This window comes from Penicillium hispanicum, assembly GCF_028827665.1.
Source record: "Penicillium hispanicum strain IBT 35686 chromosome Unknown utg000007l_segment0_segment0, whole genome shotgun sequence".
In the NCBI taxonomy this organism is placed as follows: domain Eukaryota; kingdom Fungi; phylum Ascomycota; class Eurotiomycetes; order Eurotiales; family Aspergillaceae; genus Penicillium; species Penicillium hispanicum.
Window position 1 is genome coordinate 2,087,046 of NW_026623199.1, and position 21,284 is coordinate 2,108,329.

The following is a 21,284-nucleotide window of genomic DNA, read 5'->3' on the forward strand; positions in this document are numbered from 1 at the left end:
TTTTTTCTTTTCTTTTCTTTGCCTTTGGCGTCGGGCCCCGCTGTTTCCTTCAAGCGATCCATGGATCTCGCTCTGCGTGGCAGTCGGCACGTTTTCTAGAATCCGGCGATTCGTCTTGTTGGATCGGTACCTATCCGGGGTCTTCACCGAGAGACGCTGTCCTCCATGGCTATAAAAGGTCCCTGGACCCCCTCCTCTTGCTGTCCATCAAGTCTCTCTCTCTCCTTTGCAGACAGCCCTTCTTTCATTCTCTTCGAGATCGATTCTCGATTCATTCCTTCGTCTGTCGACCAGACCTAGACCTTCCTTGATATACATCAGTCTGATACCGAGACACCCACAATCCTTTACAATGTTCTTCCCCAAGACTTTCGGCCTCGCCGCTGCCTTTGCTACTCTGGCCTCCGCCTTGCCGTCAGGCACCGTGGTGGCCCGGAACAACAGCGTCCCCGCCGGCAGCAGCGTCCTGATCACCAACAACCTCAACATGGACGTGTATGCCTGGTCCGTCTCCGAAAACGTTGGCCCCATGCAGACCCTCCCTGCCAATGGCGGCACCTACTCGGAGACGTGGCGCACCAACCCTAACGGCGGCGGCATCTCCATCAAGCTGGCCACCGACCCCAGCCAGTCCGACGTCCTGCAGTTCGAGTACACCCAGTCCGGTGAAACCATCTTCTGGGATCTCTCCTGCATCAACATGGAGTCCGACTCCGAGTTCACCAAGTACGGCTTCGCCGTCCTGCCCACTGACAGCGGTAGCAACACCCAGTCGTGCCCGACGGCCGTCTGCCATGCCGGTGACAAGAACTGCGCCGCTGCCTACCTCCAGCCTACCGATGACCGCGCCACCCACGGCTGCCCCATCGACACCGGTCTGGCTCTGACCATCGGTCAGTAAAGCGGAGATGTCATTCGTTTATCTTCTACGATGATCAATGACCTTTCGTTTACCTTTCGACTTTTTGCCTATGCCGGTTGACCCGTGCACTCGTTCAATCAGGGTCTTTTTCTTTTTCTTCTGAACTGAACGTTTTTTCTCTTCGTCTCACCACATCTCATCGGTGGTCGGTGATCCTCTTCTTCTCTTCGTCTCACCCTAGCATGGTGATCCCTTTTGATACACTGGACCCCGTCGGTGTCTATCCTTTTTTTCTCTTACATGTTCGGTTGATTCGACATGTCTTCTCCCCAATGGCGCGGTTGATTTCCGCTGCCGGGGCCGGATGTCGTCACGAGCTATGATTCTTTGATGTCTTTGTTTGAATACCCCCTAGGATCCGGAATACGGGAGATTGGAACTCCAGGAGTTTGAACAGGGGGATGTTGCGAGATAGACTTGTATAGAGATGGAACGACTTCCACCAAAAGAAAAGAAAATTTTTCAATCCACGATTCTACTATTCCCATCAGGGCCTCCCTTTGACCCTCGGTATATTCCAGTACACCTCACTCTTTTTGCACTCTCTATGCCGTGGCCTGCCCCAATCGCAGCCTAGACCGAATGAACCAAAAGTCCCCGACTCCTCGGACGACAGACGCAAAAGGGAAGGCGAACCGTATGGCCCTGGTGGTACTCAAGCATGATTTGCCCACGCCCAAGCCCCGTGGAACCTCGACATGTACTGTATACAGCACTGCCCACCAGTCCATGCCATAGATCTAGAACAAGTGATAGACAGGGCTCCAGCGGGGGGAAGTAAGATTCTTGAATCCTGGACTCCACTTGGTGTTGCTTTGCAATGGACCGGGCGAATCGGAGCGCAAGGACGAGCTGATAAAAAAAAAAAAAAAAGCTACCGACCAAACAGATTCGTTGTCGATCGTCTGCCAGTCAGATTGCTCGTCTGCCTCTCCCTCTCGCACCGTTGCACTTATTCCCCACTGGACGGTTCTGCGAATAACGGGCTTTCGGCGGGTCTTCTTCTCTGCTGTCAGCTCAGGCTCCATTATTATGCTGTATTATCAATGATACGCTCGCGACGGAGTCCTCGGGGTGTGACCGGCTACTCAGGACAGCTGCTCGGCAACGGAGTCTTCGTGGATGTCGTCGTTTAGGGCTGTCAGCATGTATGTACCTGGCCAACTCGATGCGACCCACCACCACCCAGTACCGCCAACCAGACCTCCAAGGGAAAAAAAAAGAGGTACAAAACTCAACTGCTGGCTTAATCTTTATCCGGCCACTATTGGCCACTGCCTAGCACTGTTCCTATGGACGAGGCCGGTGAAATGCCGACAAAAGTAGACAGAAGTCCGGGGGGAACCTCGCGAAAAGATCGGAAGGGCGCGGAGTGGCCACTGGAAACTCGGGTAAAAGGGCCTTTCACGACGACTGAACGCTGCCGAGACGAGCTCCAGTGCGAGAGAATGAATACTGTAATGATCGAAAACAGAGTTTTGCAGTGGTTCTCCCACCGTCACCTCCAATCATAATCTTCCGTCTTCTATTCCCGCTCGGCGCTTGCCAAGCTTCCACTAATTGAGACTTGTGGCGACTAGAATAGTCGGCGATGCTTTGCGCACAACTCTATTTGTAGGTCGTGGGGTCTGGTTCTTGTTCTGGTCTAGTTATTCTCGATTTCTTGGTTTCTTGGCTTCCTGTCCTGGGGGTGACGAGCTGGGCGAAGGGAAGGCAAGAACGAGGACGGTGACTGGACTTGGGCACCAACAGGGGAGATGATGAGATCACCGCTGGGTTGGGCATCTAGTTACCCCTCCACTCTCTGGGGCCTGGTGCCTGTGATGCAATTATCAATGGCATGATTGACTAATGGGCGGGTAGACATTGGAAAGTCGGCCTCGGGTATCCAGAGCGGTCGATTCTCTCCATCCGGTGCCGCCATAGTGGGTATGAAGTCGCTTGGGCGACGATTGAATTTGATAGACCATCCAGGTGTGTCAATGATCGGTATTATGATAAGCAATGATATTTGAAGCTCGCAAACACGTCCCGTGCAGCAAAATGGGTATCTAAAACGACAAGAGCAACGAAAAAGGAATCAACGGTTCTGTCGTGAGCGCCGCCACTCGCGCCAGCGCTCCATCGTACGATGCGAGCGCATAGCCTTGAGCAAGGCATAGGCGACAAGTCGGTAGATGACGGTGCAAACGCCCAACGCCATGACATTCATGGCCCCGTTTTTGTCGAGGTTGTAGAGCGCAAGAACCTCCTCTCCCGTGGTGATGGGGCAGCGACCGTCGGCGAGTCGCTCGGCTGCTGTACAGTCAAAGTGCTGCCTATGCAACGAGTACGGAGCCAGATTGGCAATAGAATACTTGATAGGCGACAGGTGATTGATGCCCTGCAGGACATCGTTGACATTCAGACTCATCACGCCGCCCAGGATCGTCGAAATGGACAGGAGGATGGAGGTCACGTTGACCGCGAAGCCGACATGCGAGAAGAGTGTGCAGAACATGATCCCCACCGACTCACCGCAGCTGATGATACAGAAGCAATTAAAGGTGCTGATCAGGAACATTGGCACTGTGCGCTTCAGGTTGTCCGCAAATGCCGCTAGCACGCCGAAGACGAGCGCCGAGATGATTTCGAACGGGACTTCGATTGTTGTGTATGACAGTAGGAATGTCTCTGCTGAATAACACTTGTCGGCTTCTTCGCGGTAGAAGACGTCGCGTTCGTTCGGATAGATGGCAATGTTTTGAAGCATGCCTATTCCAAGTTAGTGGTAGCTTTGAGGGAAAGCATAACGGATAATCCATGACTGACCGACGAAATATAGCGCTGCAAATTCCTGGATGAACCCCATGCGCGATTGCACAGCCGCATAGTCGTTCTTAAGCGGCGCGAAGAACAATGCCATGATGATCGCAATTCCCACGATCTGCATCGATCGGGCCATGACGAGTGGCGGCTGGCGCCAGAAATTGATAAACGACCGGTGAAGAACAAGCGGAAATGTGACACGGAGCGGCAGCATCTGGCGGCGAAGGCTGCCCAGCTCAGCGGGCGTTGCAATCTGTGAATTCGTTCGTCCTAATTCAGGAGTGGCGTCGGACCAACGCGAAATGAGGTGCTGAACACGCTCGCGCGTGATAGCCTCGCGGTCCTCTTGTTGCAAATCGACAGTGATCAGGTCTAAGACGAAGTCGGCCGGGTTCGTTGTTTGTGGACACTCGTGGCCTAGATCCGCAAAGTGTGGAAGCATCTGCTGGCCGGGCCCTGTGTAAACAGGGTATCCGCCGCGAGCCAAGAGCAGAACCTGTGAGAAATGGTTGAACAGGTCGGAGCGTGACTGGTGAATAGTCATAATCAGGGTACGGCCTTCAGCTGCGAGACCTTGCAAGACTTCAATGATAGACATCGCCGTGAAGGCGTCTAATCCCGACGTTGGCTCATCCAGGAGCAGCACTTTGGGATCGGTGAGGATCTGTATAGCAATGGTAACACGGCGCTTCTCGCCTCCACTGATGCCTTTGATTAGCTCACTGCCGATCAGATTGTCCGCGCACTCTTTGAGTCCCATCTTGTATAGGATCTCTTCTGCACGCCGATTCTTCTCCTCCCAAGACATCCATGTGGGCAGGCGCAGCCCCGCTGCGAATCTTAGACTCTCGCGGACTGTGAGCGACGGCATCAAAGCATCATCGTCTTGGGTCACAAACGAGGTCACCGATCGGATCACGTTCTCCGAAGGCACCGCACCGTTGTATAGCATGTGGCCATGTATGCGGTACTGAGTACCAATCGAGCCATGGAGTCTGCGGGCGATTGAGTTGAGGAGCGACGTCTTTCCACTCCCAGATGGACCCATGATTATATTCAACTGCCCGGGATGAAACTCTGCAGTGATGGGCCGGAGGATTTGAAGACTTTGGGAAACTTGCCAGGGAAGTCGTCGCTTTCGAATCTCCAAGGCGTACTGGTCGAGCGAGATGGCCACCCGTCGCGCCTCTTCGGCAGGCCGAATCGCAAGCTTGGCTTTGCCTGCCGAGGGATTGTCCTCCGACTTTCGAGCTTGAGCAATGTCAATTGCGAAACGATTGTACTGAAGGAGCAAGCCCGCCAGAAAATAGTGACTTATGGTAAACGCCACAAGCACCACGATCGGCCGCCAAATCCAGTCGGATGGCATCCCCAAGCTCTCCATGATGTACCGGCCTGTATATTCTTTGCAGGCGGGATCGTGTGGATTATCGGAGTAGGGGCAGGCGTAAAACTGGCCAAACTCAGATCCGTCAGCGCCAATGAACTCGTTCGCGCAGAAAGCCCCGAAGATGTAAAAGGTATATGCACACCATTTCAGCCACCTCACATAAACGGGAATCTGGTTCGACTGAACAAAATACCCACAGGCGAAAGACTGCAAGGTGAAGGACAAGTTTCCCACGAGACTCGCCCCCGGGAAACTTCGCGCCACACCAATTGAGACGGCCGCGAAAGTCACGGCGATGTAATGCGTCAGCAATGTTAGAGCGAAGAAAATGAAGAACTGTGCCGCCTCGAGTCGGTAGCCGACCATGAAGTAGTAGATTATTGAGAATAACAACGGCACAGGTAAGTCTTCTAGTGGAAACCGTGCGACTCTCCTGCTGATAAGAAACGCAGGAACGCCGACCACACCTTCGTTGTGCTCACGATCAAAGAGTCGAATGTCGATGGTCAGCCGATAAGTCTCATACAACAAGATGAGATATCCATTCAAGCTGCTGGCTGTGTAGAGGCTACCCTCTCGTGAACGGATTCCCGCCAGACTCTCATCGAGTTGCAAGAAGATCCAGCCATTCATCACAGCCATGCCGACGGCTTCAAGCAAACTGCCGGCGACCCCCATCGGGTCGCGGATGGTCGTTTTGAAAGTTCGAGAGGTCAAGACCAGGAACTGACGACGGAATGAAACTGTATTCATTGCACCTGTTTCGACACCATCCGCTGCCGGCATTACAGGCGTTTTATTTTCCGTGCCGTCTGTGTTGGTCGTTGCGGATGACCGGGACCGCCATGCTTGCCGAAGATTTTCCACACGAACATAAGACGCAGCCTCTAGTTCTTCGGTCCGATTGTCGATCGCCGCCAGGTCGATCAGAAACTCTGCAGGGTTGACAAACAGAGGGAGGACGTGACCGCAGTCTGCGAAATGCGATATGGATTGGTTCACTGGACCACTATACAGCGCAGATCCCCGAGCCAAAAGGATGACATTGTCAAACAGACTCCAAATCTCTGATCGCGGCGCATGGATGGAGACAACTACAGTACGACCTTCCTTTGCCAGCCGCTTCAATGTGCGAATGATCTGGAAGGCACTTGTTGCATCCAACCCCGTGGTAGGCTCATCGCAGAACAACACCGACGGATTGGCAAGTAGTTGCACGCCAATACTAGTGCGTCGCTTTTCACCACCACTGCAGCCTTTGTGGGCGGTAGTACCGATCCATGTGTCCGCACACTCCTTCAGTCCAAGCTCCAGTATGACTTGCTCCACGATCGCACGTCGTTCTTCTCGAGTGGTCGGTGGCGGTAATCGAAGATCAGCAGAGTACCGAAGGGTTTCACGAACAGTCAAAGTAGGAATCAGAACATCTTCCTGCATGACGTAGGCGCTGCGAACACTATCAATGTTGGTGTCGCCATTGAAAGTTGTGGACCCCGATGCCGTTGCACGCGATAGTGACATGCGACTGGCCATCAGGTTGAGCAAGGATGTCTTGCCCGATCCGCTACTCCCAATGATCGCAGTTAAGCTCCCGCTCGACATTTCCGCATCGACCGCATCCAGAACCGTCTTCGAGGCACCTGCGGATTTGTTGCCACGAAAGTGACGCCACAGCTGGGCGGGCGAGCTCTCCCATAGTGAAGGGGAGGTATCGATATCAAGGGACAAATTATCAACTTGGATGTCGACTGGATTGACGGCGCGAAGCGAGAGGTTGTAAACCGCATCCTGGAGGGCAGCATCGAAGCTCGCATCTTTCTGAGCCTGCAGCTCGGTCAGAATCTCGTCCTTCTCCATTGTGGACGTGGACGAGCCAAAGAGATGCGGTTCTAGAGGAACCCTCAGCAATCAGTCGTCGTTCCCTGCGATCGTGTATCGCATTTGCGATGAATTTCCAGGCCAAGGGAACTGGGAGTGAGAAAATGGGGGAGGATGGTGTCAAATGTTGGCAGAATGGTGATACGACCGGATCCCAGCGGTCTAGAGATGCGGTTCATGAGGAGTTAATCTGAGGAACGTTAGAGAAAAAGCAACAAGCAGGATCCAAGTACTTTAGCCCCCGTGGACTCTAAACGGAGCGCTTCGCCCCCGCCCTGATTTGTCTGATTTGTCTGATTTGTCTGATTTGTCTGATTTGCCTGCGTCGTCTGACCTGATTGGCTCGATTGGATCGCATTTCAACGTTGGCACTTGCGCGGGCTGAGCAGCACGTGGTGTTGCTCGAAGCGAGGTGTCTGCAATTGCCTAATTGGGATTATCCCCTGCCAGTCATTGCGATCGCAACAGGAATCAGTTATTTGGGGCACCTCGGAGTGGGTTCAGGGGGCACCTGACCCACTCTCTACCTGGCTGCTGCCATGAGCATATATCAGATGGGAAGCCTATGACTGTAATTCCGCCTCTGCCCCTGGGCCGCAACTTTACGAAGATAAACAGCCACGGCAAAATAACCACTTTTTGATAACATTCCGATACCAATCACTGTTCGAAATTTACATAACCTTACACAAGTTGTATCTTTGGCCATGTGAAAATGAAACGACTACCAGACACTGGATTTTTATATATATATAGCTCGTTTCTGCACAATAGAAAAAACAGAGACAGACGCAAATATTCAAACAGACTAAACACAGCACATGTCTCTGTGGCTTTCAACACTTTGGCCTCCTGTGGCCCAGAAAGCAAGTCCTGGATGAGTCCGGATATATCTAGCTCACTCACTTTCATAATGCTTTATTTCTCCGATTTATCTATAAACGTCGATTTCAACTGCTATAATCAACAGATGCTGCCAGGTTAACCTCTGTGATAGTTGTTTCTACGGTGTACTATGGCGAACAGGGATGATAAAAATATTAATAAACTGCTTTTAGTAATACCTTTAAGAATTAGTGTTACGGACCTAGCGCCAGCAACACGCTAAGGTACAAAGATGGGGAAGTGATAACCAATCAACTTGGAAGTCACGTGGAACAATCTTCGGGATGCAATTTGAACGGACGACGAATCACGTGACTCGACTTATCAGGTGATAGGATAAGGTATCGGGCGATAGGACCAGATCCTATCGAGTGATAAGACCCAGTCTCATTGGGCGATACGACGGACTAGGTATATAGGGACGTTCACCCACTAGTATATATTTAGTTCTTCGCGTTCAATCTCAAACCATTGCACTTAGAATACCCAGATTGGGAATACAACTTATCTTTATTCTACTTTGTATTACTTAATACCCTAACCAATATCCAACGGCCTTAGGAGCTTATTTAGAGATAACTATCCCTAAGTGACTAATTTAGTTAGTACCCCTAATTAATATACCTTTTAGGATAAATACCTTAAGGACTCTAGATCTATATAAGGCTAAAGCAGCAGCAGTGACAAGAGATAGATAAGCTTAAGGGGATTATAGCTACTAAAAGAAGTATCACTTTTAAAGTAGTAAGGCTAACACAGCAGTAAATAATTAGCTAGTATATAATATATTAAACACTAAATTTAGGATTTAAATAAAGTTAACAAAATAATTAATACTTTATTACTAACTATAATCTAATAATAGTAAGAAATAATAGTATTAGTAATATAAAGAAAAGATAAGCTAAATATATATTATTATTATCTCTTACTAATACTGAATTGATAGAAATAGTCTCTTAGCTATAAAATTAGCTAGTATATAGACAGTTATTAGCAGTAAAACTATTTAAACTAGACTTCTTCTATAAAGATTAAGCTAAATTATAATTATTTCTTATATAAATAGATATATAGTTATATATTGTTAATTATATAGAAGAAACAGATAAAATAATATATATATCTATATATCTCTAAAGATAGGCCTTTAAATAATTTAAGCTTTATATTTAAGAGTTTAATAAAAAGTCTATAGGGGATTAAGGTAATATAATAAAAAAGATATTTACTATATACTAAATCTTTAAGAAAAAACTTAAACAGATTTTTAAAGATATTAATATTTAGTAGATAGCTAAAAAAAGACTTAAATAAATCTAATAAACTAGCTTAGTAAATATATATATTACTAAATTCTAATAGATTATATTATATCTAGATTATAATAATAATATATATATCTAGTTATTTAAATAAGGTCTTAAAAAAGAAATTAAGGATAAATTAATATAGATTAATTAATCTATTAAATTATTAAAAATAATTAAAATAGTAGTTAAGTTTAATAATTAACTATATAAATAAAAGCTTTAGTAAAATAAAATATAATATAATAGATAATACTAGAATAATAGATATTACTACTAAAAAGGTAGATAAAAACTATAATAGTCTAAAGAAATCTATAGTGATTTTTATAGACTATAACTAATAGAGCTTAATATAGTAAAACTCCCTACTAAAAGATAAAAATAGTATAAAGAAAAGAAGTTTTATTTTAAATATAATAAGCTAGGCTATATAATAAAAAAATATAAAAATAAAATAGATAATTAAAAGCTATAGTAGATTTATATAATCTAAAAATAAAATATATATAATATAACTAGAACTATAAAAATAAAGATACTTTATATAATATAAGATAAACTAAATTAAGGATTTAAAACTAAATAAAACCTAGGATAGGGCCTAAAACTAATATACTAGATATTAAAAGAATATACTATAAAAGTATAAGAAGCACTTAATAGGATCTATAAAAACTCTAAAAATAGAGTAGAGAAAACTAAAAAAGCTAAATAAATACTATATAAGATCTAAAAAGGAAAATATTATATAAAAAATAAATAAACCTAGATAGACAAAAATACCCTAAAAAAGGCACTAAAACCTAGAATTAAATAAATAGTACTAAATAATATAAAGTAACTATTAGATATAATCTAGAGTGATTAAATAAATAAACTATAGAACTATAAGAGTTTATAATAAAAAGCCACTATAATAGTAAATAAGAGTATCTAGGAGATTAAAAAGAGCCTAAATAAGATTAATAAGGATATTAACTAAATTAAAAAAATATATTAAAAACAGATAAAAGATATAGATTAACTAAGAATCTTAGTATATAAAAATATTAATATTATTAATTTAAGGTAGTTAACTAAATAATAAAAAACAGAACTAGCCTATAAAAGAGTTAAAAAATATATTAATATCTTTAAATAACTATATAAACTACTTAATAAAAAAACTAAACTATAAAAGCTATAAACTACTAGTAAAATACTAAATAATAGATAATCTATATCTAAAAATAATAAAGATTATAATACTAAAAAAAAATAAATAATATAGCTAAAATATAAAAACTTACTGTAACTAGACTCTAAATATAAATAGAAGATAAAGGTTTAGAAAAAAATAAAATTTAAAACTTTAGTTAATTTATAGCTTAAAAAGTATATTAAATAAAAAAGGTTTTTATAAATAAACTAGGAAATAAAAATAGATTAAGAAAAAGTCTAAAACAGTTATTAAATAACTAATTCTTAAAAGCTATCAGAAAAAGAATCTAAAAAATAAAGAATAGGTATCCTAAAAATATCTATAGAGATACTAAAAACCTTAGAGATCTAAAAAACTCTACTATCCTAAAAAACTAATAAAATACTCTTAATATCTTAAAACTCTTTTAAAAATTAATATCTAGAAATTTAGAAATAGTTTAGCTAGAAAAATAATCTAAATAATATACTATATATAGAAAACCTATAAAAGGTATTTTATAATAAATCTAATAATAATAAGTCAGTATTATATATTAAAGATATAAAAAGAATATATCTATATATATAAAAAGACTATATATATATTAAATATATAAAATACCTAAAATATAATTTAAGAGCTATAATCAGATACTATAATAAATTATATATAATTTATATAATTAATAAAATAGATTATAGTAGAATTAATCTAAAGCCACTATAGTATATATAAAAACTATACTAAAAAAAATAGTAATTAGTAGCCACTATATAAAAAAAGTATATAAAAGCTAAAGTTTTAATAGTAATTCTTAAAAAAAATAGTATTCTTACTTAAGTTATACTTAACTCTAGAATAATAAAAAACTTTATAAATCTATAGTTTAGCACTAAGTACTAAGTGCTAATAATCTAAAAAAGTTAAATTATATTAATTATTAGGCTATATAGATAAAAACTAGGACTAAGAATTATCTACTATATAAAATAGATCTAGATAATTATTAGAAACTATAAAGAGGAAATATATTTTAATATCACTAGATTAAAATAATATAATATAATAATTAAAATACTATAGCTAAAATAATATAATCTAAAAATTAATTAGTAATATAACAGTATCTATTTTAAAAACTATAAATATAAATAAACTAAAATAAGATAGATTAGATATAAAATATTAAATAATAAAAGGCCTAGCTTTAAAAAGATAAGAATCTATTATAACTTATATAAATATAAAGCTAAATAAAGTTAGTAGCCTAAAAGCAGAGTATAAAATAAAGCTATAAATATTAGTATTATTATAACAGTAAAATAGTCACTAGAAATAACTAATAATAAACTAAAAGAATATATTATAATAAACTATAAATCAAAAACCTTTTATATAACTAAAAAAAAATATAGATATCTAAAGAGTACTATAAATACTAAGATATATTTAAGCTATTAAAGGATAGTAAATTACTAAAATATAGTTTATTTAACTATAAAATTAAGATTAAAGAAAGTAAAAAATCTATATTCTAACTAATCTACTAATTATTAAAGTTTAAATTAGGGATATTATAAATATATATTAATAAAAACCTAAAAAAGAATTATATCTAAAAATTATTATTACTAGCTAAATATTTTATTATTTTTATAAAAAAAAAGATAGAAGTTTATAACTTTATATAAACTATTAATAATTAAATTTAATTACTATTAAAGACTAATATCTATTACTTTTAATTAAAAAAATCTAAGACTAGATCTATAAAGTAAAATATTTTATAAAATATAATATCACTAATATATATAATTAACTATAAATTAAAAAAGGTAATAAATAAAAAATAGTATTTTAAATAAAATATAGACATTTTAAGTATATAGTAATACTATTTAGATTTACTAATATATTAGCTATATTTTAGTAATTTATTTTTAGTATATTAAAAAAATATCTAGATATCTTTATAGTAGTATACCTTAATAATATCTTAATATTTTCTAAAACTATAGAAGAATATATTAAATATAATAAAAAAATCTTTTAAAAGCTTTAAAAGGCTATAGTAACTTTTAAACTAAAAAAGTATAAATTTTATATCTAAGAAACTAGATCTCTAGGATATATAATTAGTAATAAAAGATTTAGTATAGAAAAAGAAAAAGTATAAAATATTATTAAATAGTTAATACTAAAGAACCTTAAAAAAATATAGTAGTTTATAAGATTATATAACTACTATTAGAATTATATCTATAATTTTAGAAAAATTATAGTTAGACTTAATAAGATAATAAAGAAAAATAACCACTAAAAATAGAATAGTAAAACCTAGGAATTATTTAATAAACTAAAATAATTATTCATAGAATAAATAATATTAGCAGTCTATAATTTAAAGAAGCTAATAACTATTAAAATAAATATATTAGATTATATATTAAAAATAAGAATAACTTAACTAAGAGATAATAGAAAGCTATAATTAATTATATTTTAGTCTAAAAAAATAATCTAAATAGAGTTTAATTATAATATCTATAATAAAGAATTACTAATTATAATATTAATATTTAAGATCTAAAAACTATATTTAGAAAGAGTAAAGTACACTATAATAGTAAAATCAGATTATAAGAATTTAATATTCTTTATAATAATAAAAGAACTTATTTATAGATAAATAAGATAGATAAAAGTCCTTTTATAATATAATTATAGAATTAAATATTATAATAATAAGAGTAATAGCTAAATAGATATCTTAAATTAATAACTAGACTATAAAAAAAGAACTAAAGAAGTAGTATCTATAATCCTAACTATAGATATTAAAAAAAATCTTATATATAATTATTAAGTTCTTTTAGTGACTAGCAAAATTATAGATAATAAATAGATTAAAAAAATTAAAAAAACAACTAAAAATAATATAAAGATATAAAAAATCCTAGATATAAATCTAAAAGAAATAATTAGAAAATAAAATAATAGATTAATCCTAATTTATAGATTAATCTATATACTTTAAAAATTAAAGAAGGAAATTATCTAATAATATTATAATATACTAATATATAGATATATAGGAATCAAAAAAACAATTAAATATATCTTATATAATTACTATTTTCTAAATATATACTAGAAGGTTTAATAGTATATTATAATCTATAATATTTATTAATAAAATAAGCTAGTAAAACACTAACTATATAGAGAAATATAGAAAAATAAAGTGCTAATATATTTACAGGAATAGATTATAATAGACTTTATTACTAAACTACTAAAATCCTAAAGATATAATATAATTATAGTTATTATAGATAAATTAACTAAATATATATATATAATTCTGATAACTAAGAAAATCACAGTAGAAAAAATAGTAAGTATCTTTCTATAATATATTTTTATAGATTATAGGACTTTAAAAAAGATTATATTAGACAGAGATAAACTATTTATTAGTAAAATATAATAATTATTTATAGATTAGATAGGTATTAATTATAGACTTTTAATAGCTTACTATCTATAAATAAATAAATAAATAGAATAAATAAACTAAACACTAAAATAATACCTATAACACTATATAAATTATTAGTAGAATAACTAAATAGGACTATTACTAATTATATAATTTATATATAATAATACAATATATTTAACTATAAGAGAATCACTATTTTATATTAATTATAGGTATAATCTTTTATTAATTAGTAAACTATAAAATAATTATATAGTTATAGAATCAGTATAATTACTAATAATTAATATTTAATAACTATATTTATAAATAATAAAAGATATTAAGTTTCTTAACCTATATATAAAAATATACTATAACTAAAACTATAAAAAGAGGCTTAACCTTAAAAAAAAAGAAAGGTCTACTTACTATAATAAAATATTAAGATAAAATAACTAAATAAAAAGTTAGATTATAAGAAACTAAGACTATTTATAATTAAAAAAAAGATAAAACTAATTAACTATTATTTAAAATTACTAAAAAATATAAGGCAAATTTATTTAATATTCTATATATTATTACTAGAACTAGCACTAAAAAATATATAAATTATTACTAATATTAAAATTAAGAAAAAAATAGAAAATAAATATAAAATTAAAACTATTATAAAAGATAGTTAATTTAATAGTCAGCAGCAATTCTTAATTAAATAAAAAAAAATATCCTACCTTAGAAAATATATAAGAATCTATTATAAATCTAAAAGGCTACTACTAACTAATTTAATAGTATTATTATAAAATAAAAAAGATACTTTAGAGATAGAAGTAAAGAAAATATTAAAGTTAATATTAGTTTAATCTATAAGATTTATTAGATTAATAAATATAATTAACTATATTAGAATAAGATCCTCTAATATAGCTATAAAAATCCTATTAGGATTATAAATAGTAAATAGAGTAGATTTATTTATAGTATAAGCACTCTTTATAAGATAATCTTTTTAATAAATAGATTTAATATACTCTTTTTTAAAATAATTTAACTCTTCTTTTTTATAATATTTAAGATCTTTTAATTCAGAAATCTCTTTAAAATTATATACTATAAAATTATTAGTATATTTTTATAGTAAATATTTTTGCTTTTAGAGATAAAAAAGTTTAGTTAATATTATTTATTATTATAGAAAGATAGCCTCCTCCTCTTCCTTAAAAGAATTTTAGGATCTAACTAAATAATACTACTTAGTATTAGAAAAGATAGGGTTAGATATAGTATATTTTATATTATTACTACCTTTTATATAACTACTATAGTGATCAGAATAATTAAAATAGATATATACTTAGTTAAAGTAAATATAATAGTTATAAAGAATAATAGATTAGTAATCTTTATCCTTAATATAACAGAATAAGGTATTTTTATAAATAAAAGCCTTAGAAGATATAGTTAGAATAATATAGTAAAAGAATCAGAAAAAGCAGAAATAGGGGTATATATCTATAGGGTAGCTATGCTTAAAAGTCTTTAAGATAAAGACCTAAAAGGAGGAGATAATATTATAGACCTAGTACTAGTAATATACTAAGATATAAAAATAGAGAAGTAATAACTAATTAATTTAGAAGTTATATAAAATAATCTTTAGGATATAATTTAAATAGATAATAAATTATATAATTTAACTTATTAAGTAATAGAATAAGGTATTAAGCGATAGGACTAGATCCTATTAAGTAATAAGACCTAGTCTTATTAGGTGATATAACAGACTAGATATATAAAGACGTTTATTTATTAGTATATATTTAGTTCTTTATATTTAATCTTAAATTATTGCACTTAGAATACCTAGATTAGGAATACAACTTATCTTTATTCTACTTTGTATTGCTTGATACCCTAATTAACATTTAATAGCCTTAGGAGCTCACTTAGAGATAGCTATCTCTAAGTGACTAACTTAGTCAGCGCCTCTGATTAATATACCTTTCGGGATAAGCACCTCAAGGACTCTAGATCTATATAAGGCTAGAGCGGCAGTAGTGATAGGAGATAGGCAAGCTTAGGGGGACTGTGGCTACTAAGAGAAGTATCACCTTTAAGGCAGCGAGGCTAACACAGCAGTGAACGATCGGCCGGTATGTGACAATTAGAAGCTATTAATAACTTTAAAAGATAACCCTATAGTCACTATTATTAGATTTGCCTTTAGAATATAACTTTAGGTTACTAATCTAATTAAATATTAATATATAAATAGTTTAACCTTATCTACCTTTAATAGAATTAGCTTATTAATATCTATATAAGATAGCTCGCGAGGCTATTTAAAAGGACTTCTAATAGCTATTTACCTTGCTTTAAGCGGGATTAATTAATAGATATATTCCTATAGTTTATAGAATACTTATCTTATAGGGTCTTAATAGCTAACTAGATAACCCTAGCTATATAGTTAAAACAGATATAGTATTTAATATAGGGGCCTATTAAACTATTATCGCAGAAGACTTCCTCTTAGAACAGTTCCAACAGTATCTAAAGGAACCAGTCTATAATCCATATCGATCGACGGGTGGTTTAGTTGTCTAGGTTAAGACCAGAATTACTCTTTCAGACCACCCAATTCTCAGTCAAGCTATGGCGTTTGTTGTACCCACGTCTCAAATGCCGAACGAGCGGATAGGAGTCCTATTCAGACAATCCTCATGCATTGACAGACTTAACCTGCAATTGATTCCTCGGCGCATCCTGGAGGCCAGGGGTGAGGAGATCTCGGAGGAGTTTTGGGGTGATATTATGGCGGAGTACCTGAACATGGACGGTGAAGTTGTTACCCTCTGAGCCTCGCATGAGGGAAGACTCCAGGACTGTAGCTTCATTCTTAGTATCCTCTTTGTTTTTTTTTTTTCGAGAGTACCAGAAGAGTTACCCTCTGGGCCTCACACGAGGAAAGTCTCTAGTCAGTTGCATTGCTATTAGGAATTAAAGAATCAAAGATTTCGATCAAAACAGCGGGAGATCTAGTGTGTACGCATGCGGACGATGGCCTTGTACGACGTCACACCCAGGGATGCAGTTCCCATCAATCTATGTCGAAAGCGGGGAGAGAGACGATAGTTAACGCAAAAGAGATCAACCAATCTATTCGTCCTGTTCCCTCGGTCCATTCGACCGAACCGGCAGCCAGTTCGCTGCCCCGTCCGACTTGGCCATGAGCGCCTGGCGAACAACAAACCGGGGCTCGTGGGCGGGCGGCGGGCGTGCACTGTCGCCGTGGTAGAACTCGCAGTGCAGATTGAGGAATTCACCCTTGCTGTGGAAGATGGTGATGATGTCGTCCGTGTACAGCTTGCCGAAGTGCAAACCCTCCGGCCCGTTTTCCGTCGGCGAGCCCCGGCGCAGCTCGACGTCGTTCACCTAAATGCACTTTGCGCGTCTTTGTGGAGATGATCACCATCACGTCGGGCACTTTCATCCAGTCCTCGCCCGCCGCAATCTTCGCCTCGATCCCCGGCGCCCAGAACTTGACCTCCAGGGCATAAGCGGCGATCCGCGTGTCGCTGAGGTATAACCAACCCCTTTCGGTCGGCACCTAAAACGGAGCTTCTTTTCTTCGGCGATAATCGCGAGTACCTAGGGGCCATCAGCCAGGGCCTAACCCTCCTAGAACACTGACTAGTAGCTTCTATCCTCGATCTTAATAATGGTGTCTTTTACTGAGCCCGTGTTACGGCACGTGCCCGGGCGCACTAGCCAAACAAGCCGAAAGACCAAATATGCTAGAACGCTATGTTCTAGTATACCCGGGACTGATATAAGTAGCGCACAACGTTGGCTTAGGGGGACTAGTGCCTAAGTCCTAACAGCCCGTGCCCGACTTCGGTTGTAAATTAAGTGCCATCACTTCCACAATGTCTCCAGCGAGCTCTTATACTTAAAGTCCGGTCGGTGTGCGTCGGCCATTCTTGCTCTGTTGCTGGCAGCCAAAAAAAGAGCTTTTGAGAATCGCAGTCTTAGTTGAATCGGAAAGCCCGTGGAAGTATTCTACTGGATCTTGATTTCCACCCGGATAGAACCTAGTGGAATAAATAATCCACTAGTCAGCGCTAAGGGCGGATTACCTGATAGAAAAAGCTCACCGACCTCAGTAGTCCCGGGTCTCCTAGCTTGTTCTAAGTCCTGAGACTGTATCTTTATAGTGCCGGTATATTCGACCCACATATAATCCCCAATCCCAATCAGATTTGACTAACTTAAAATCACAGGCTCTGGCTGTGTTACCGCCCTAGAGGCCGAGAAGTTCATCTCCGAACTCTGAATCGCCGACGAAGCACATACTACCATCGCGGACCACTCGAAAGACACTACGCCCAGGTCCAAGTCGACTCCATGACTCTAAGCATTTTACGTACCTCCTCTCCCAGCCATGACTTCTCATCTTATTTCACGACCTCCGTGTTCGTTATAAAGCCTAACGTTCGGAATGCTCGTCGCATTTCTACACTTGTCTGTTACGTGCGTTAGATTTCCAATTCCCCATGCATATTTCCTTGCTCTCATGGTTGACGGATTTCCTTTCTGTTCAATTTTTCTTTTTTTTTGTCTGGTTTGATCGTCGAAAGATCAGACTCGTTCGCTGGGGTTGGTCGGTACCGATAGAGATAGAAATAGACGAAACGTTTCAAACCATGCAACCTTGTGTCTATATCAACCCAAGAAATACCCAAGAATAGGTGAATGAGTCTCCTGTATTCTTCTAGAGCATCTCATCCCGAGGTCCATTTAGAATTGATTAATCAAAGTCTTATATCAACTCAATGTATGCGCCGAGTCGAAACACAAAGTAGACGCATTCCTCTATCCGATTAACCTGTAATTGCGCCAACTTTGATGAGGTGGGCTTTACTATGTTGGAGGATGAGGGATAGTCGGTGCCATATGTTCTGATGGAAGTGCACTATGCTATGTATGACTTCTGGCTGGAAGAACATCATCTGTTTAAGAGAGAGAGGAAGAGAGAGAGCCCAAGCCATCTGCATGGCAGAGGTGATGGTCTGCAAATCCCAGGCAGCCACCATCAATTATGATGACCTGGTTGCTGTTTCATCCTGCCTAGCTCTCACCACCACCCATCCCTCTTCACTTCAGCTTTCACCACTACCTATCCCTCTTCACTTCAGCTTTCACTACTACCTATCCCTTTTCACTTCAGCTTTCACCACTACCTATCTCTCTTCACTTCAGCTTTCACTACTACCTATCCCTCTTCACTTCAGCTTTCACTATTACCTATCTCTCTTCACTTCAGCTTTCACTACTACCTATCCCTCTTCACTTCAGCTTTTACTATTACCTATCTCTCTTCACTTCAGCTTTCACTACTATCTATCCCTCTTCACTTCAGCTTTTACTATTACCTATCTCTCTTCACTTCAGCTTTCACTACTACCTATCTCTCTTCACTTCAGCTTTCACTACTACCTATCCCTCTTCACTTCAGCTTTTACTATTACCTATCTCTCTTTACTTCAGCTTTCACTACTACCTATCTCTCTTCACTTCAGCTTTCACTACTACCTATCCCTTTTCACTTCAGCTTTTACTATTACCTATCTCTCTTCACTTCAGCTTTTACTATTATCTATCCCTCTTCACTTTAGCTTTTACTATTACCTATCTCTCTTCACTTTAGCTTTCACTATTATCTATCCCTCTTCACTTCAGCTTTTACTATTACCTATCTCTCTTCACTTCAGTTTTCACTACTACCTATCCCTCTTCACTTCAGCTTTTACTATTACCTATCCCTCTTCACTTCAGCTTTCACTATCATCTATCCCTCTTCACTTTAGCTTTTACTATTATTTATCCCTCTTTGCTTTAGCTTTCACTACCACCTATCCCTCTTCGCTTCAATCCTTCACCTATCTCATTTCATCATACACTCTCCCAAAGATCTTCAAAGTACTATCGTTCTTACGTGGTATATATACCCTCCATTTTTAGGGGTGTGAGCTTTGCTCTAACCATCACCATACCTACAGAGCGGACCGAACCTGAGAGTATCTTTACAGGCAACTCTTACAATCCCTTAGTGACACCATGCCGAGATCCAAAGGATCAACACGAGGAACGGCAGTAGCCGAAACCAAGCCTGTGGAGAAAGGGAATCTTACTGGTGCCCTGAACTGCGAGAACAAGGAAAAGACCCTAGCTGGATACCTGGGATTCTCCACCACTGGGGAGCTACAACAGCTCGCAGTTTCCTGGCCAGTGCAGAAGGCTGTTATTCAAGCTTCGAAAATCTGGAGCTCAATTTCGCGGCCAACGATCCTTAACATCGTCAGTGAGGACGAGGACAACATTTCTAAGCAAACCTCTATGGTACAATGGGATCCGCACCCAGAGGATGATAAGTCTACCGCCAGCAACAAACGGTGCTTTATGTTCAGCTGGATTCTCCTCCAGCTGGAAAAAGACCTAGATATCTATGTGGCTACGACCCCGGAGGAGAACCGGTCTTATGCCGTTCAGTACCAAGCAGAGTTTCTGGAGTGTCTCCGATCAGCTAAAACGAAGGGCCCTACTACCAATTTTATGCTTCCTTCGCATATAGGGTGCCCAGTTCCTCAGCTAGGCCCGTTTCCGGAGATGGGAGAGGGCCGCCTAGAGAAGTTGAACTGCTGTCTTGAACTGATGAAATACGTCCATTCCATTGCGTCTACCACCAATTTTTGGCAGGTCCGGATGAGCACCATTACTGGGATCCACTCGAAGGAGAAGGTTGCAAAGTTTCTCCCAGGTTGGATGCAACCAAAAGCTGGTAAAAAAGATGACGATACCTTGCCAATCCCCGGTGACTTGCAACTCACAGAGCCTGCCCAACTGCCTCCTATCGAAGTAACAGTCATTTGGGAGGAAAATTGTTTTCCTAGTGCCAATGAGATGGTTCACCAGGTCTTAGAGGACGCACTCAAGAGAAACATTCCTATGCCACCTAAGCATAGTACTCTTCAGTATGATCCACGCCTTTGTGAAGACGAAGCTATGATGCGTGATATGCTTCGACGGCACCTTGACACGCATCGCCTTGGGGTTGACTTTGAGTCTATTCTTCTCGAGTATCATGAGGGTAGACGGGGTCGGCCATGGAGCCTCGATCTCTTCGGAACGATGTGGGAAGGCATCAAGGGGGCCTTATCAGACCCTGAGAACTCCGAATTTGAGATCAAAGTTCAGTTCTGTGCGCTAGATGACCCAGAGTCGACCATGTTTGAGAACCATGCGTTCCCACCTTGGCTGCAGGTCATGGAGCCTGCCTCAACCTCCTCGACACTTCTCTACTGGAACCCGAACCTCTATATTCATTGAACCAGTCTTCATCAACTGGTGCATAA

General features: G+C 38.2%; 4 protein-coding genes across 4 annotated transcripts; 2 read left to right on the forward strand and 2 right to left on the reverse strand.

Annotated features, from left to right (window-relative positions):
* Positions 1-352: 352 nt before the first annotated feature.
* N7459_008577 (putative extracellular thaumatin domain protein) lies at positions 353-901 on the forward strand (the record flags this gene model as incomplete). Its single annotated transcript, XM_056947745.1, has 1 exon — positions 353-901. One exon carries the CDS (start codon positions 353-355, stop codon positions 899-901), a length of 549 nt encoding a protein of 182 aa, XP_056797255.1.
* Positions 902-3,002: 2,101 nt separating this feature from the next.
* Positions 3,003-6,977, reverse strand: N7459_008578 (putative ABC efflux transporter; the record flags this gene model as incomplete). Its single annotated transcript, XM_056947746.1, has 2 exons — positions 3,003-3,676; positions 3,734-6,977. The coding sequence occupies 2 exons, from the start codon at positions 6,975-6,977 to the stop codon at positions 3,003-3,005; spliced, it is 3,918 nt and encodes a 1,305-aa protein (XP_056797256.1).
* A 10,051-nt stretch (positions 6,978-17,028) lies between these two features.
* Positions 17,029-17,850, reverse strand: N7459_008579 (uncharacterized protein; the record flags this gene model as incomplete). Its single annotated transcript, XM_056947747.1, has 3 exons — positions 17,029-17,304; positions 17,342-17,447; positions 17,822-17,850. The coding sequence occupies 3 exons, from the start codon at positions 17,848-17,850 to the stop codon at positions 17,029-17,031; spliced, it is 411 nt and encodes a 136-aa protein (XP_056797257.1).
* A 2,139-nt stretch (positions 17,851-19,989) lies between these two features.
* N7459_008580 (uncharacterized protein) lies at positions 19,990-21,258 on the forward strand (the record flags this gene model as incomplete). The annotated part of the gene is made up of 1 exon (XM_056947748.1): positions 19,990-21,258. The coding sequence occupies one exon, from the start codon at positions 19,990-19,992 to the stop codon at positions 21,256-21,258; it is 1,269 nt and encodes a 422-aa protein (XP_056797258.1).
* Between the last annotated feature and the right edge of the window lie 26 nt (positions 21,259-21,284).